At 43.7% G+C, this 16,640-nt stretch overlaps 1 protein-coding gene across 7 annotated transcripts in view; it reads left to right on the forward strand.

Annotated features, from left to right (window-relative positions):
- The window catches only part of PSD3 (pleckstrin and Sec7 domain containing 3), a 619,599-nt gene that overhangs the window by 577,861 nt on the left and 25,098 nt on the right, over positions 1-16,640 (forward strand). For all 7 annotated transcript variants that reach the window (XM_066234423.1, XM_066234424.1, XM_066234425.1 and 4 more), the window contains one exon: positions 8,747-8,890. In XM_066234423.1, the coding sequence (XP_066090520.1) occupies positions 8,747-8,890 (144 nt within the window). The remainder of the gene's footprint in view (positions 1-8,746; positions 8,891-16,640) is intronic.

Here is a 16,640-nt window from a genome sequence, read left to right on the forward strand (position 1 = left end):
AAGTGAATATTCGTCTACTTGTATATTTTTACCATGAGACCAGACAGACAAGCGCCTTTTTCCTCAAGGCAGAATCTGGAATTTAAATAAATCTTATACTGGAACTAAAAATAGGATGCATAAAATTTTTAGATATTTCCTCATGTTGAACATAAATCCACAGAAGTGCAAAAAAAATGCATATGTAATGATGCAATGTGATCAAAATGATGAATTCACAATTTTAAATAAGAAAGCAATAACCAAAAAGAAGTACCCTCTTATGTCACATAAGACAAGGTAACCAAGCCCTTTGCTGGCATTTAATTGCATTGTAAACTGTAAGATGATTTCTTTTCCTACAAATAAATAACCAAACTTTTGTTTCCATCTGGAAAATGAGGAGATCATTCTAGAATGTTTTTAAGGTTCTATCACTAGCTCTATTTTCTTCTCCCCCCCCCCCCAGGTCATCATGTTTATTTACTAAAAATGAAGATGAAAAGGCTAACTTAGAAACAAATACGTAAAAACCAAGCACATTATAAAGACCAGGTTAGAAAGAGGGGGAGAAGAGAGGTCACACACAGCCTGGTGCAGGTGTTTGGGTACCCTCTGTGTTGCAGTAGTCTTTGCTGGGATCCTAGTGCATCGTCAGTGAATCCTGGGATGCATCAGGACGTTCCCGCGAGTTCTTCCGTTCCTGCGAGTTCTTCTGTTCCCGCGAGCTCTTCCGTGCCCCGAAGGCTGGTCCTCATCCCGCAGCCCAGGCATTCTCAACATCCGCACTACACTGACATTTTGGTCTGATTAGTTCTTCATCGTAGGATGAGTTGAATTGTAAAATTATCAGCCTCTACCCATGGATGCCAGTATCATCTCCCCAGTTGTGCAACCAGAAATGTTTTCAGACATTGCCAAATGTCCTAGGGGCCAAAATCCACCCACCTGCTGCTGAGATCCCTGCTGCAGCCCCGTCATCCTTCCTCCGCCCGCCCACAGCCTGGCTGTGCCTCCCTAGATGCCAGGACCACTTGGATCATTTCAATTTACGGAGTACATGGATAACAGTGTGAGTGCCCTGCTAGAAAAATAACTAAGCATTCAATTAAAAGATTGTTTGGTGCTTTTGAAAACACACTGTTCATCACCCTGTCATTTGCAAGCTTTTCTTTAATTTATTCTTGTCTTCTATCCAAAACATTTTAGCCTTCATTATTAATATCGATAATTGTCAGCGCAGCGTGGTTCTTTCTGAGCCACTTACTGTGTGGGAGGAGTCACCTTCCTTAGCTGTTTTTCATGGCAGTGTTGCCAGAGCACATTTTTCCTCTGTTGGGGGTGGAGAGACTAGTTTGAAAATTCAAGTTTGTTCTCCTTCTCAGGTAGCATTCCAAACAGGGTTCTGTGGTTGGCTCTCTCCAGGATGTATTCAGGACCTCCCTTTCTACTCATCAGAGTAGTCATTTTCCAATTTTCATGTACACGGGATTTATGGAAGTAGATCTTTGCACCCAACCACCATAATCTTAAAAGTGTATGTAGAGGTCTTAACAGGGTTCAGTCATGCAGACCATCCATAGAGTCTCAGCATCCCCTTGCTCCCTCATGGCTGTGTCCTTGGGGCAGTGTCTAGTGTGTGGAAGGCAAGCTGACTGCACATTCCGAGGACAGGTTAGAGGACGAGGAGCCTCTGATGGCCGGCAAGCTCGAGGGTCACCCAGAGGTCACATCCCCTTGATCACCTCCTCCGACAGGCAGACATTTGGTGGGATTTCAGAGGAGGAAGTCAATCTTGTAGTTGTGTCCCTCACTGGCCACAACCACTCCCTTCCCACCCCATTCAGTGTCATGCTTTCAGTCACAAATCTTGTCACTTCTCTTTTAGTATCTTTCATATCCTACCCACATCCCTTAATTTAGACTTTTGTCATCTTTTACCTAGATCACCAGTCTCCTGATGTTTTTAATCACTCACTTTCTCAGTACTAAATCTTTGAACAGATATCCTACAGTATGTGTATTATTTATATAAAATGTATTGGATGTCCTACTATAAATACAACATGACAAAATACTGAACATCCTGTGTCATTAGGGAAATACAGCACAAATCAAAGCCATGAGATACCGTTTTATACTCATTAGGATGGCTATGTATATTTTTTTAATCTTTATATTTAAAAAGGATAATAATGTGTTGTTGTGGGTGTGGAGAAATTTGGACTCTCACACATTGCTAGTTGGAATGTAAAATGACGCAGCTACTTTGCAAGAAACAGTTTGATGGTTCATCAAATGATTAAACACAGAGTTAACATGTGACCCAGCAGTTTCACTCCTACTTAGGTATCGAGAGAATGAAAACATGCACCCACACAAAAACCTTTACCCAAATGTTCGTATCAGCATTATTCATAATAGCCAAAGGTGGAAATGGCCATCAGCTGCGAAATGGATGGATGAGACGTGACATATCCTACAATATGGGCGAACCTTGCAAATATTATTCTAGTGAGAGAAGACAGTCACAAAAGAAACATACTGGGACATTCCATTCTAAGGAAACTAAATGTCATTAAACAAAATAGAGATGATAGTTGCAAAACCCTGTGAATTATTAAAAACCAGTGAATTGTACATTTTAAATGAGTGAACTGTTAGGTGTGTGAATTGTATCTCAGTGCTGATTTTAAAAATTCTTCCCAAGGGTCATCTTGCCTAGGATGCACGTACCCCACTTTGGGAAACTCTGGCATACTCTCAACTCTCTTCCTCTGATCTTGCTTCTCTCCAATCCATCCTTCTTGGTTCTGGCTAATCCATATTTCGTATTATGTCACTTAACTGTAATTGACTCACTTTTGCCAAGAAGATGCAGCCAGAACTGCCACGTCCCAAGCTCATGACTATACTTTTCCAGAATAGAGAAATAGTACATTCATTTCTTAGAGGTCTGTGTTTAACATACATTAAATACTCAATAAAACAATTGATTAAGTCACATTGAAGCTATCATACTAAAGCTCACTAAACACTGTTTAAGGTCTGTACTACTGTTTTAAACATGAAATGATAAAACAATCTTTCTGATGGTACTTCCGGCAATAGTCCCCCCTCAGACTGACTCAAAGGCAGATGTTTTTATTCTAACTTCCATACAGCCTGGGTTTGATATGTGCTTCGCAATTTGACTCATAAACTGCCTAGCAGACTCCTCAAAATGTCATAACCTTCTGAGTCATCTGTCTGCTTTAAAACAGCACAGAGGAAACAGTGTGAGCCCTCCCGTCTTTACCTTCCCTTTAAAAAAAACCACTTTATTCTGCCACTGTTTACTGAGGGACCTGTCAGTCAGGTACTGTATTAGCTATGTGGGCATTATAAAAATATCTAAGGCAATGGTCTTGACTCTCAGCTTCTGAGAACCTAAGGTATGTGTTCGTGTCAGGCAGGCAATATCTGTAAGCCACAGACTGCTGCATACTGTGGTCTCAGTTCAGCATGTACTGGGCACTGGAGGATTTGAGAGAAGGACTTGAGAAAATTAACCTTTTTCTGCCTTTAAAGAGCTTGTAATCATGAAAGGAAATTAAAGTCACACATAATTTAGAGCAGGGGTCCCCAAACTACGGCCCGCGGGCCACATGTGGCCCCCTGAGGCCATTTATCTGGCCCCCGCTGCACTTCTGGAAGGGGTACCTCTTTCATTGGTGGTCAATGAAAGGAGTACATTGACCATCTCATTAGCCAAAAGCAGGCCCATAGTTCCCATTGAAATACTGGTCAGTTTCTTGATTTAAATTTACTTGTATTTTATTTTAAATATTGTATTTGTTCCTGTTTTGTTTTTTTACATTAAAATAAGATATGTGCAGTGTGCATAGGGATTTGTTCATAGTTTTCTTTATAGTCCGGCCCTCCAACGGTCTGAGGGACAGTGAACTGGCCCCCTGTGTAAAAAGTTTGGGGACCCCTGATTTAGAGTATATTTGTAATAAGCATGCGGTATAGACTTTAGGGGCTAAGGTAATGCAGAAGAAGAGGAGGTTGTGAGATGTGATGACACTGGTCTTGGGTGGAATTCGGAGAAGGGACCTGAGTACCACTTCCATGTTGAGAACCATGGGGGGCGGGCACGTTAGAACCCAAGCAGTGCACAGAATTTTGAAAACTGAGGTCAGCATTGATACATTAAAACATGGAATGTTTTCAAGCTTGTCTTCGGTAGCCCTTTGGATTGAAGAAGGTTGTTCCAAGGCGAGTTTATACCTAGGAGCTGGGAGAAGGGGGCTGCTGCCCCACTGCCCTGACCTCTGCGGTCCCGAACAGGAACTCTCTGGAGCTCCGTCACCTCTCAGAGGAATAGGCTAGAAGGGCGATGGCCAGGTTCTCTTCTGGCTTAAGAGTTCCGAGGATTCACAACTGCGGGGGGGGGGGGGGGGGGGGAAGGGGGCAGCTGGCGGGAACCCAGCACAGAGCCTGCGCAGGGCGGTGTTCGGTGAGTTGGGGATGGGGGACTTTTTTCTCCTGCCCGGCTCTTTCTGCCTAGTCCTTGCTGCACCTTCTCTCCTCTTGTATGTGCATTTCTATATCGTCATTCCCTTTTATTTTGACAGCTTTTCTTTCATCCTCTTCTGCAGGAGAAGTAATTAGAAAGTCTAATGCTTGGTATAAGATGGATGGAGAGCTAGTTTCTGAGCCTTGCTAGTGGTGGGAGCTCCCCTGGGCTGTGCATCAGTATGAGGGCTCTCTCTCCCCCAGCCCTTGGCTCACTCCCAGATATTGAACATCTGCTTGCGTGGCCCTATTGCCTCATCTGTTAGAAATGCATTTTTCATGGAGATGAAATTAGAGTGCAGTATTTTAAAACAATATGAAATTTTCCTCCAAGTACAATACAAGGGGGGGATGAACTCCTGGATGATATCACCTGAGAGTTGCCTTTTAGATAAGATTTCATTATATTATCCTCATAGGTTTTACCAGTTTCATCTGTTGACATACAAGCACAGCAATTTTTCTTGCATCTATTATTTTAGTTCCACTCCTTAAGTTACCACTTCCTAACTTAGAACAGTTTCCATGAGAACTTGCCATTTCCCGTCTCTGTTCCCTGTAACCGTCAGCTGCATTTCCCTGCCTGTCTGGAACCCTTTCTGTTAGCGTCATCCCGGAAGAACAGAGCCTGTGCTCCCCCAATCAATTGTAAGAGCAAAAAGGGAAAAAGACAGCAGGGCTCCTGCTTTGTCTTTCTTCATCATGTCTGTTACAAATGTAATTGTCCTGAGTGGAAGCATGCACCATGCCTCCCTGGCCACTGCCTTCTTCCTCCGTTTTTCCCATTGGTTTTTGCCAGGAAAGTCTGTGTGTCTCCTTTACCGTGGGATTTCAGCATTGGAATAATTTCCATGGTCTGCCCTATTCTATGCCCAAGAGAGCCATGTGGTATTTCACTGGTCAAAATGGACAGATTCTAAAATGCTTGCATTTTGAGATTATTTTCTTGATTCTTGCTTCATGGATACAGTAAAGTAGGAGGTAGGCATTGCACATTGAATTTCAACATTTCTTCGACTAGTTCCTTCATAAAAGTATAGCCCTAATGACTAATCTTTCATGCGGCTAGAGAAATAGGTTTACAAACCATACAGTGAGTAAGTCCTGGGAAAGTAGGAAAGTGACAAATGTAATACCCTTTGGATAGTGTTGTCCTGTCATATAGTCCTCATTAAAATGAGTAGAAATTGGGATTTATTCAATAAGAAAGAGACATTTGAAAATTCAAGATGGAGAAGCCTAGATCTAAAGCTTTTGGAAGATGCAAACACCTAAAAGAATATTGACATAGAGGCAGAGACCAAAACTACAGAGAATTCTGTAAATTGTTTTACCAAATTGTGTAAAATCTTATTTGAAAAAAGCTCGTATTTGGACTCTAATCATTGTATTAACCAAAAATGAAACAAATTCATTTTCTTAAACTATAAACCACTGTACTTTACAAATCTAGATCCAGTAGAAAAATGGGGCCAATATTTTAGCAGTCAGGTTACAGAAGAGGAAACCCAGAAGAACATATGAAAATATATTCATCTGTAATAAGGAAAATGTGAATTCAAATTATAATGGCTAATCATTTCAAACCAAGGAAATTAGCAAAGATCTGTAAGTGTGATATAAAATTTTGACAAACATGTAGAGCCATGGGAACTTTCAAGCCTACTGCAGAATTGTAAATTGGTAGCAATACTTGGAACACAGTTTAGGGTCATCTCAAAGATGTACATATTCTGAAATTCAAAAATTCCGCCTCCTGTTGATTATACTATAGGAAAATTCTTGCTCGAATTCATTAGGCAACATGTTTAATGCAGTATCACTTAAAATTGCTCAAAGAAACCTGAAAGCAACCTAACTATCCTTCAGTGAAATTGTCGTATGTCCCACAGTGGAATGCCACACTGTGGCTAAAAGGCAAGAGCTAGGGCTTAAATGTGAACAAAATTTAAAAAAACGTTGAGTGAAAACACAAGTTACAGTAGGAAGCTTATTAAGTATAAAAACCTAAAGGACATACTCTCTTTTATGGAATAGGAATAGCATAGCAACTGAATAAGATGAATAGATACACATAGGGAATTTCAACTTATTTTTGTAATATTTGTTAAACTGGGTGTTAGACACATGAGTGTTTTTCATAAATTATTCAGTATGACTTTTTTATATACCTGAAGCATTTGTATTTATTTTTCAAAATGGTCTAGTAGTCACCGAACATCTTTTTGCCAAAAATTTTATTAAATAATTTACATGTTGCAGTACATATACAAAGGAAAGTTACTTTGAAAGATGACAGCTATTAATATATTCTTAGTCAGCTCTGGCTGCCAGACCAAAATACTACAGACGGTGAGGCTTCCATGGCCAAATTTTTTGTCACAGTTCTGGAAACTGAAGTCCCAGATCAAGGTGCCGGCAGGGCTGGGGCCTGGTGAGGGTCTCCCTGTGTGTGGCAGACGGCCCCTCCCTTTTCCTGTGTTCTCACATAGCCTCTCTGTGCTGTTTGTGCCCAGAGACAGTGTGTGCTCTGGGTGTCTCTTCTTGTAAGGACACTCCAGGCAGGCACATCAGGGCCACGGTCTTATGACCTCCTGTTACCCTGATTACTTCCTTAGGAACCCCAGCTACAAATATAGCCATACTAGGCTTCAACATATAAATTTTGAAGGGACACAAACATTCAGTCCATCATATAATCTATGGTCTCCTTGGAGAAAAAGAAGGAGGAATGAGAAGTTGTCAAGAGAAGCTATCTGAAGCATCTTTCCTGTATGTTCAGTATCATCAGTGTGCAAGTGACAGGTGTGGGGGTGTAGACCCCTTTGCAAAACCTCAGGATAGGTTTCTTTTTCCCCCCTTTACTTTTCTGAGACTTCTTTAAGTATTTGGTTTGGTTTTTAGTTAGTTTGTATTTAAAAATAAGTCTTGTTCTTTTTATTCATTCTGCTTATTCCTGCCACCTCTGTTGTTCATTTTTTCAATTCATGTACTCTGCTGTTTAAAAGCGTTTCATTCTTCTCTATTTTGATGGCTTTAGACTTGGATTTTTTTTTCCTTGTTTGAGTTTTAGGATGTACATTATAACAAATCCTGAAGGTGTTATATGTGACTCTTATAACTTCTGAATATCTCTTCTTTAATTTACATTGATGTTATATAATCTTAATTGGTGTCCATAATTACTCCTTTTTGGCAGTCTTTTAAATTTTTCCACTTATCTGGAATAAAATGTTTATGCTTTGCAATTATGTTAGCTTTATACAAAATGCATTTATCAACTAGTTTAAATAACTTGCCTTCATTTGCTTTCATCTGTTCTTTATTGTACATGTGAAATTTATTCTCAATAAGAATTTGGGTTATTACATGTGAAAGTAAAATGGTAAGCAAAGCAGTCATGCAATTTTAGGAATGCAAGAAAATTCCAGTCTCTTTGTTTCAGCTTTTAAAATGCCACCAGAGGGTTTGGTAGTGTCTCTTGTCAGGTAGCTTATTGCTAACGTGATATAAAAGCTCCCGAGAATGGAAATTCTTTGACATACAATCAGCCATGTTGCAATGATGCGTGATGCCCGTAATAACACCATTTGGGCAGTAATCACTCCATTGGTATATTCTAACTGAGTAACTACTTTGGGTCCATAAATTTGAAGGAAGTCAGAAACTACTACTTTGGAGGGAAAATACATAGACTGCGTCATTTTTTTAAGAATATTCTCTAATAGATCTCAGAGAATTATTTCAGACAGTTCTTATTTGAAAAAGGGGAAAACGGTGCACATCGGTGCTCTGGTCATTGTGACAGACAGGGAAAGTAAGAGCATTGCTGAGTGGCCACAGAACTGAGAAGCCACATTGTGTGGCACTGAGGATCGGCGCTTCCCTGTTCGGCGGGTGCCCTGCCTGGTGGAGTGTCCTGGGAGGCTTTGTCTCAGCTTCGTGACAGTCACGCCTGGCGAAGGGCTCTGAAAGCATCTGGTTCTGTGGCAGTCCCTGGGCAGGCAGCTGGCCCGGGTTGCCATTGGGCAGGGGCACATGTGAACAGGCAACTGGCTTGGAAAAGCTGGTGAGATGTGGCAACCGGGGCACAGCAGACTGCTGTTTCAGTGAATTAAAGTCATTCATCACAAAGGATTTTTTAAAGTACTCTGCAATGTTTCATTGATTGATTCTCGGACACTAAATTGCTTAATATTTCCTGCAGGAGGAGCAGCTGAAATCTCACGAAAGCAAGCTGAAGCAGATTAGCACGGAGCTGGCCGAGCACCGCTCATACCCCCCGGACAAGAAAGTGAAGGCCAAGGAGATCGATGAGTACAAACTGAAAGACCACTATCTGGAGTTCGAGGTGTGTGGGGCCTACGTGTGATGCAAGCCTGTACCTGAGTTATTCAGTGACTTTTCCTTGAGGCAGTTTGGTTTTTCAGTTATTGTAACTGTGGGAAATGTGCCTTGCCCTGTGGCTCTAACTGGATAGCTCCGGGCCTGGGCTAAGTCATGGTGGCCCCTTATGTTTATGATGCTCTTTAAGCATCAAAGAAACATCAAAGATAACAGTCAGTTTATGCGCTTAAATGCCTGGTTGGCCTGTGTTGCTGTGAGAAAAAAACACCAACAATAGATGGTTGTGCCCGGGCGGGTAGCTGCTTTCTGTGTTCTTGTGTCTCCTCCAAGCGAGTTTGAGACAAACCACAGAAAACAGTACAGTGGAGAAATGAGATCCAGATGTGGGGTGACAGGAAGCTTTGTCCTGCTGCTGGGCGACACCGCTGTTCTTCCTCTGCCCGCATACTGCCCTGCAGGCGGAGGCTGAGGAGTCGAGGCCCAGCCACAGCAAGCGTGGCTGCGGGAGAGGTTGGGGCGGACCCATAAACTCGGAGATGGTGGGAAATTTAAACACTAGTGGAAAGCAGGATAGATATAAATGTTACCGTCGGCTCAATACTCTCCCTAACTGGACAGTGTCAGGGCGATGCAGGATCGATCCTCTGACTCTCCCCCTTCAGCTGCCACCTTTCAACATGCAAAATGTCATTTCTTTTCACTGTTGTTTTTTTTCTGTTGGGTGTGCTGCATCCGTCTTTAGCTGTTCTTTGTCACTGTAGCTCTGTTTGATTTTAGTTCCCATCATTCATCTCCTTCATTTCCATCTTATCATCCGGTTTCCTCCTCAGGCTTGGAACTTAGAGTCATCTGACTGCCTCCTGCTGGCCCCTGCGACCACCCAAGGTCTAACCAGGAGCCGGGTCGGGCAGTGCCTCTGTGGCGTCCCACACCCGTCACTGCCACACGGCCGCTTTTCTGTGTCCTCCTGCAGTGCCTCTGTGGCGTCCCACACCGTCACTGCCACACAGCTGCTTTTCTGTGTCCTCCTGCAGTGCCCTGTGGCGTCCCACACCGTCACTGCCACACGGCCGCTTTTCTGTGTCCTCCTGCAGTGCCCTGTGGCGTCCCACACCGTCACTGCCACACGGCCGCTTTTCTGTGTCCTCCTGCAGTGCCTCTGTGGCGTCCCACACCGTCACTGCCACACGGCCGCTTTTCTGTGTCCTCCTGCAAGTCCGGGGTCTTCATCCTGGCCGGAGCCTGGCGGCTGCCTCTCATCTCTGCTCAGTTCATCCTGCAGGCTCTGACAGTATTTTTCTAAGGCTCATCCCAGATAATGCCATTCCTCGGGTCGACAGCTGCCCTTGATTTCCCCTACACCTGCCCCCAGAATTTGCCTTCGTTTCGGTAATGGCTCGATCCTTCTGTTTTTCATTTATTTTTCAATTATAGTTGGCACACAGTATTATATTTATGTCAGGTGTATAGCCTCATGGTTAGACATTTACAGAACATAAGACGTAATCACCCCAATAAGTCTCGTACCCATCTGACATCCTACCTAGTGACTCCAGTATTATTCATTATATTCCCTAGGCTGTACTTTTCATCCCCGTGACTATGTTTATAACTGGCAGTTTGCATTTCTTAATCTCTTCACCTTTCCTGGATGCACCCCCCACCCCACCCCCACCCTGGACGCCTTCCCATCTGGCAACAGTCTGTTCTCTGTCTTTATTAGTTTGTTTTTCTGTTTTGTTCATTTATTTTGCTTTTTAAATTTCACATATAAGTGAAATCATACAGTATTTGTCTTGCTCTGACTTATTTCACTAGCATAGTGCCCTCTAGGTTCATCCGTGTTGTCACGAATGGCAGGATTTTGTTCTTTTTCGTGGCTGAGTAGTACTGTTACACTGTATGGATGTACCACGTCTGTATCCACTCGTCTGTCAGCGGGTACTTAGGTTTACCTGCATATCCTGGCTATTGTAAATAACACAGCAGTGAACATCGGGGGTCCATATGTCTTTTCAAATTAGCATTTTTCATTTCTTCAGATAAAGACCCAGAAGGAAATTGCTGGGTCATATGGCAGTTCTAGTTTTAATTTTCTGAGGATCCTCCATACTGTTTTCATACTGGCTGCACCAATTTACGATTCTTCCAACAGTGCACAAGCTTTCCTTTTCCCACATCCTTGCCTACACTTGCTTATTGATTTCGAAGTTCCAGTCTGAGAGGGGGTGAGTTCCTTCTGTCTTTCCACAATGTCGGTCTTTCCACAACAGCCTCCATGCACGTCAGCCACATCGCTGTCCACTCTTCCCACACGCTGTGATGCCTTTGTCTATCTATTTACCTGCTTTCTTCTGCCGTAAATGCTCTTCCCCTCATCTTCATTTCTGAAAGTCTTTGTATCTTACAAGATGCAACCAGACCCCCTGTGAAAAACCTACTCTGAGCTCACCATTTGGGTCTACTTGCCGCGAGTCCCATCACAGGTGGCTTTGTTCAAGTTCTTTCACTGTGTGTCTGTGGTGAATTCTGTGGCACCTGCGCTGCCCGAGACCGTGAGCCTTGGAGTGCAGGGACCCCCAGTTCATTTCTAATCTGTGCTCTATGCTCGCTTGTGGAATTGAGCAGGATTTCAGGGAAGCTTTAGTCTCTTCCCGACTTATAAAGCGTTGGCTGTAAAGCGTGGCCTTTAACCCACTGCACCTCCACATACAGTTAGTTCTCTTCATGGTCAGGCGAGTCTGTGCTCTGGGCAGGTGACGATGGGTCTCTATTTTAGTAAAAGTGAAAGTTTATTAGCACAAACTGTGGAAGCCTTACCAACGAAAGACTTGAACAAATAATTTTTGAAAAACAAACAAGAAAACTAAGCAGCTCTCCTTGGGCTTGTTTGTTCCCGGGAGGTAGGAGCTCTCAAACAGCAATAATCCTCTTTCACGCCTCTGGAAGGGCTTTCAAGCTATGGCCCTTTTCGTTTCACACGTGCTAATTAAATTTCCCAACACCTCAGTCCCTGGCTTCCGGCACTCAACACCTTGCTTTGCGCCCTGACTCTGAAGGCTGAAAGCCTGTCCCCGGGCAGTGGGGACTCCACAAGACCGTGGAGGGCTTGCCACTGCTAGAAGACTTCCTGTTTTCAATCTACTGTGACACCCCTTATCTGAAAAGGTAACCCAGCAAGAGCCAGCATTTTCCTCTCTGGACACAAACTTAGACCAAGCTTTGTGGAGTCGAGTCTTTTTTTTTTTTTTTTTTTTACAGAGACAGAGCAAGAGTCAGAGAGAGGGATAGACAGGGACAGACAGACAGGAACAGAGAGATGAGAAGCATCAATTATCAGTTTTTCTTTGTTTTTCTTTTTTATTTTTTTATTAATTTTACTAGGGTGACATCAATAAATCAGGGTACCTATGTTCAAAGAAAACATGTCCAGGTTATCTTGTCGATCAGTTATGTTGCATACCCATCACCCAAAGTCAGATTGTCCTCTGTCACCTTCTATCTAGTTTTCTTTGTGCCCCTCCCCCTCCCCTTCCCCTCTCCTTCCCCCCCCCCCCGCCCCGTAACCACCACACTCTTGTCAATGTCTCTTAGTCTCGTTTTTATGTCCCACCTATGTATGGAATCATGTAGTTCTTGGTTTTTTCTGATTTACTTATTTTACTCCGTATAATGTTATCAAGATCCCACCATTTTGCTGTAAGTGATCTGATGTCATCATTTCTTATGGCTGAGTAGTATTCCATAGTGTATATGTGCCACATCTTCTTTATCCAGTCTTCTGTTGAAGGACTTTTTGGTTGTTTCCATGTCTTGGCCACTGTGAACAATGCTGCAATGAACATGGGGCTGCATGTGTCTTTATGTATCAATGTTTCCGAGTTTTTGGGGTATATACCCAGTAGAGGGATTGCTAGGTCATAAGGTAGTTCTATTTGCAGTTTTTGAGGAACCACCATACTTTCTTCCATAATGGTTGTACTACTTTACATTCCCACCAACAGTGTATGAGGGTTCCTTTTTCTCCACAGCCTCCCCAACATTTGCTATTACCTGTCTTGTTAATAATAGCTAATCTAACAGGTGTGAGGTGGTATCTCATTGCAGTTTTGATTTGCATTATTCTAATAACTAATGAAGATGAGCATCTTTTCATATATCTGTTGGCCATTTGTATTTCTTCCTGGGAGAAGTGTCTGTTCATATCTTCTTCCCATTTTTTTATTGGATTGTTTGTTTGTTTGTTTGTTGTTGAGTTTTATGAGTTCTTTGTATATTTTGGATATTAGGCCCTTATCTGAGCTGTTGTTTGAAAATATCATTTCTCATTTAGTTGGCTGTCTGTTTATTTTGTTGTCAGTTTCTCTTGCTGAACAAAAACTTCTTAGTCTGAATCATCAGTTTTTCGTTGTGCATTGCGATGCCTTAGTTGTTCATTGATTGCTTTCTCATATGTGCCTTGACTGTGGGCCTTCAGCAGACCAAGTAACCCCTTGCTTGAGCCAGCGACCTTGGGTCCAAGCTGGTGAGCTTTACTCAAACCAGATGAGTCCGCGCTCAAGCTGGCGACATCGGGGTCTCGAACCTGGGTCCTCGGCATCCCAGTTCGACACTGTATCCACTGCACCTCTGCCAGGTCAGGCTCAAGTCTTGCTTTCATCACATTGTCGGCTCAAGGAGCCTGAGGATTGCGCTCCAGGACCCTTGGCTCATTAAAAGCACACCCTGTGAGCCCTGGCCAGTTGGCTCAGTGGTAGAGCGTCAGCCTGGCATGCAGAAGTCCCGGGTTCGATTCTCGGCCAGGGCACACAGGAGAAGCGCCCATCTGCTTCTCCACCCCTCCCCCTCTCCTTCCTCTCTGTCTCTCTCTTCCCCTTCCACAGCCAAGGCTCCATTGGAGCAAAGATGACCCGGGCGCTGGGGATGGCTCTGTGGCCTCTGCCCCAGGCGCTAGAGTGGCTCTGGTCGCTGCAGAGCAACGCCCCAGAGGGGCAGAGCATTGCCCCCTGGTGGGCAGTCTCGCCCCTGGTGGGCATGCCGGGTGGATCCCGGTCGGGCGCATGCGGGAGTCTGACTGTCTCTCTCTGTTCTCAGCTTCAAAAAAATACAAAAAAAAAAAAAAAAAGTACACCCTGTGCTAATATGGGGAGCACGTTGGATTGTCTGCCACGAGCGTTAATCCGTGTCTACCAGAAAGGTAGAGGGGTGCCTCACTTTCCAGATATTCTCTGTAAAGGTTTCTGTAAAAGTAATTGTCTTTTTAAAGGGTATCATTTTTTGCCTGACCAGGCGGTGGCGCAATGGATAGAGCATCAGACTGGAATGAATGCACAGGACCCAGGTTTGAGACCCCGAGATCGCCAGCTTGAGTGCGGGCTCATCTGGTTTGAGCAAAGCTCACCAGCTTGGACCCAAGGTCACTGGCTCGAGTAAGGGGTTACTCAGTCTGCTGAAGGCCCTTGGTCAAGGCATATATGAGAAAGCAATCAATGAACAACTAAGGTGTCGCAATGAAAAACTGATGATTGATGCTTCTCATCTCTCTCCGTTCCTGTCTATCCCTATCTATCCCTCTCTGTGTCTCTGTAAAAAAAAAGGATCATTTTTCATTCCTGTAAACTTAAAGCAGTGTATCTTGTGTGTGTTGGGGGTGGGGTACACTTTGCTGTTATTTCAACCACCAGATTTTGATCCATGTGTTGGCTGGTGGAGATCCTTGACATGGCATTAAGTACTTTGCTTTATAAGCGACATCTCTGAGCAAGCCACTTCACTCCCTAAATAGGCATGAGAGTTAGTGACTGCTTTGTGTACTCTGCTCGCTGCTTTACCCTCAGCTTCTGGAGCATGGAATGAGTGCTCAGTACATATCTGTTGAGGAAATGGAATTGTATCATTGTGTGTAAGAGGTCACAGCAGTTGGAGTAGTTCCCTGGAGACGTCCAGTACCTGCCTCCCCAAAAGGCAGGTCTGATGGGCAGTTGAGGACAGAGAGCAGCATGCACACTTCAGTGTGACCCTCACATGGGCAGTGACAGGGGAGCTTTAATCTCTCTGTGGCCTGGAATTAGCTCTCTCACCTGTCCCTGTGGTCAAGGCCACCTGTGGTTTCAGAGCAGTTCCACCATTTTCACGGCTTGGTGAGGAGAACTCTTACTTTGTTAGAACAGTAAGCTGTTAGTAATGACACTGGGAGTTGCTTCTGACTTTGTTTTTATTATTGATTTTAGAAAGAATCAGAGAGAGGAACATTGATCTATTGTTTTATTTATTTATGCATTCATTGGTTGATTCTGTATGTGCCCTGACTGGGGATCAAACCAGCAACTTTGGTATAGTGCAGGGGTTGGGAACCTATGGCTCGTGAGCCAAATGTGGCTCTTTTGATGGCTGCATCTGGCTCGTAGACAAATCTTTAATTAAAAAAATAAAAACGTTAAAAATATAAAACATTCTCGTGTATTACAATCCATTCATTTCCTGCCGCTCATGTTCATGGTTGCAGGTGGCTGGAGCCAATCACAGCTGTCCTCCGGGACAACACCAAATTTTTATTGGATAATGCCTAACGTACACGGGTCATTGTATGGCTCTCATGGAATTACACTTTAAAATATGTGACGTTCATGGCTCTCTCAGCCAAAAGGGTTCCCAACCCCTGGTGTAGTGGGACGATGCTCCAACCAACTGAGCTACCCAGCCAGGCTCTCCTAACATTTTGCATTTCTGTTATTTCTCAAGTTGCTTTGAGCACCAACAGTTCTTCATGGTGGCCAAATTCATAGCTCTTTCTATGTCTTAGAAATTCTCCAAATACTGGCTGACAGTAAATAATTAGAAATTCTGGTAAATAAGTAGGTTCAGGTTTTATTTTTAAGACTACAAAATGTCTACAGAGAGCAGGAGACTTCCATCTATCTTAGCCCAAGCCTGTTAGAAAGAGAGTCAAAACGCAGCACTGGGCTACGTGACCACATGCATGTCCTTCTCTTTGTTAACTGTTAATTAGGAGGGTTGTTTTATTTTTGACTGAATTGGTGCCTCCAAGCTGTGGCTGTTACTTTTTTTTTCTTTTTTGTATTTTTCTGAAGCTGGAAACGGGGAGGCAGTCAGACTCCCACATGCGCCCGACCGGGATCCACCCGGCACGCCCACCAGGGGGCGATGCTCTGCCCATCCGGGGCGTCGCTTTGTCGCAATCAGAGCCATTCTAGCGCCTGAGGTGGAGGCCATGGAGCCATCCCCAGTGCCCGGGCAAACTTTGCTCCAATGGAGCCTTGGCTGCGGGAGGGGAAGAGAGAGACAGAGAGGAAGGAGAGGGGGAGGAGTGGAGAAGCAGATGGGCGCTTCTCCTATATGCCCTGGCCGGGAATCGAACCCGGGACTTCCGCACGCCAGGCCGACGCTCCACCACTGAGCCAACTGGCCAGGGCCTGTTACTTTTTTAGAAGGGTTCACTTGGAATGTAATCTCACTTTTGAAAGAGTTGTTAGGCATCATAAATCTATGTTAAATGCACCATTATTTCTCAATTTCCAAAAGTAAATATCTGAAATAGCCTAATTTCGCTATATTAACTTATTTTTACTTTATTCAGTTCCCATTTAACTTAGAAATGTTTGAATTGTTCTCCATGCTTCTGGTGGATTTGGAAATGTATCAGGATGTGGTGTGGGACCAATAGATGGTTTAAATGGGAGGTAAAAACTCTGGGAAACTCCTGAGCCCTTAGAGAAACATCGCCTTTAAAGAAG

This window comes from Saccopteryx bilineata, chromosome 6 (genome assembly GCF_036850765.1).
Source record: "Saccopteryx bilineata isolate mSacBil1 chromosome 6, mSacBil1_pri_phased_curated, whole genome shotgun sequence".
NCBI lineage: Eukaryota > Metazoa > Chordata > Mammalia > Chiroptera > Emballonuridae > Saccopteryx > Saccopteryx bilineata.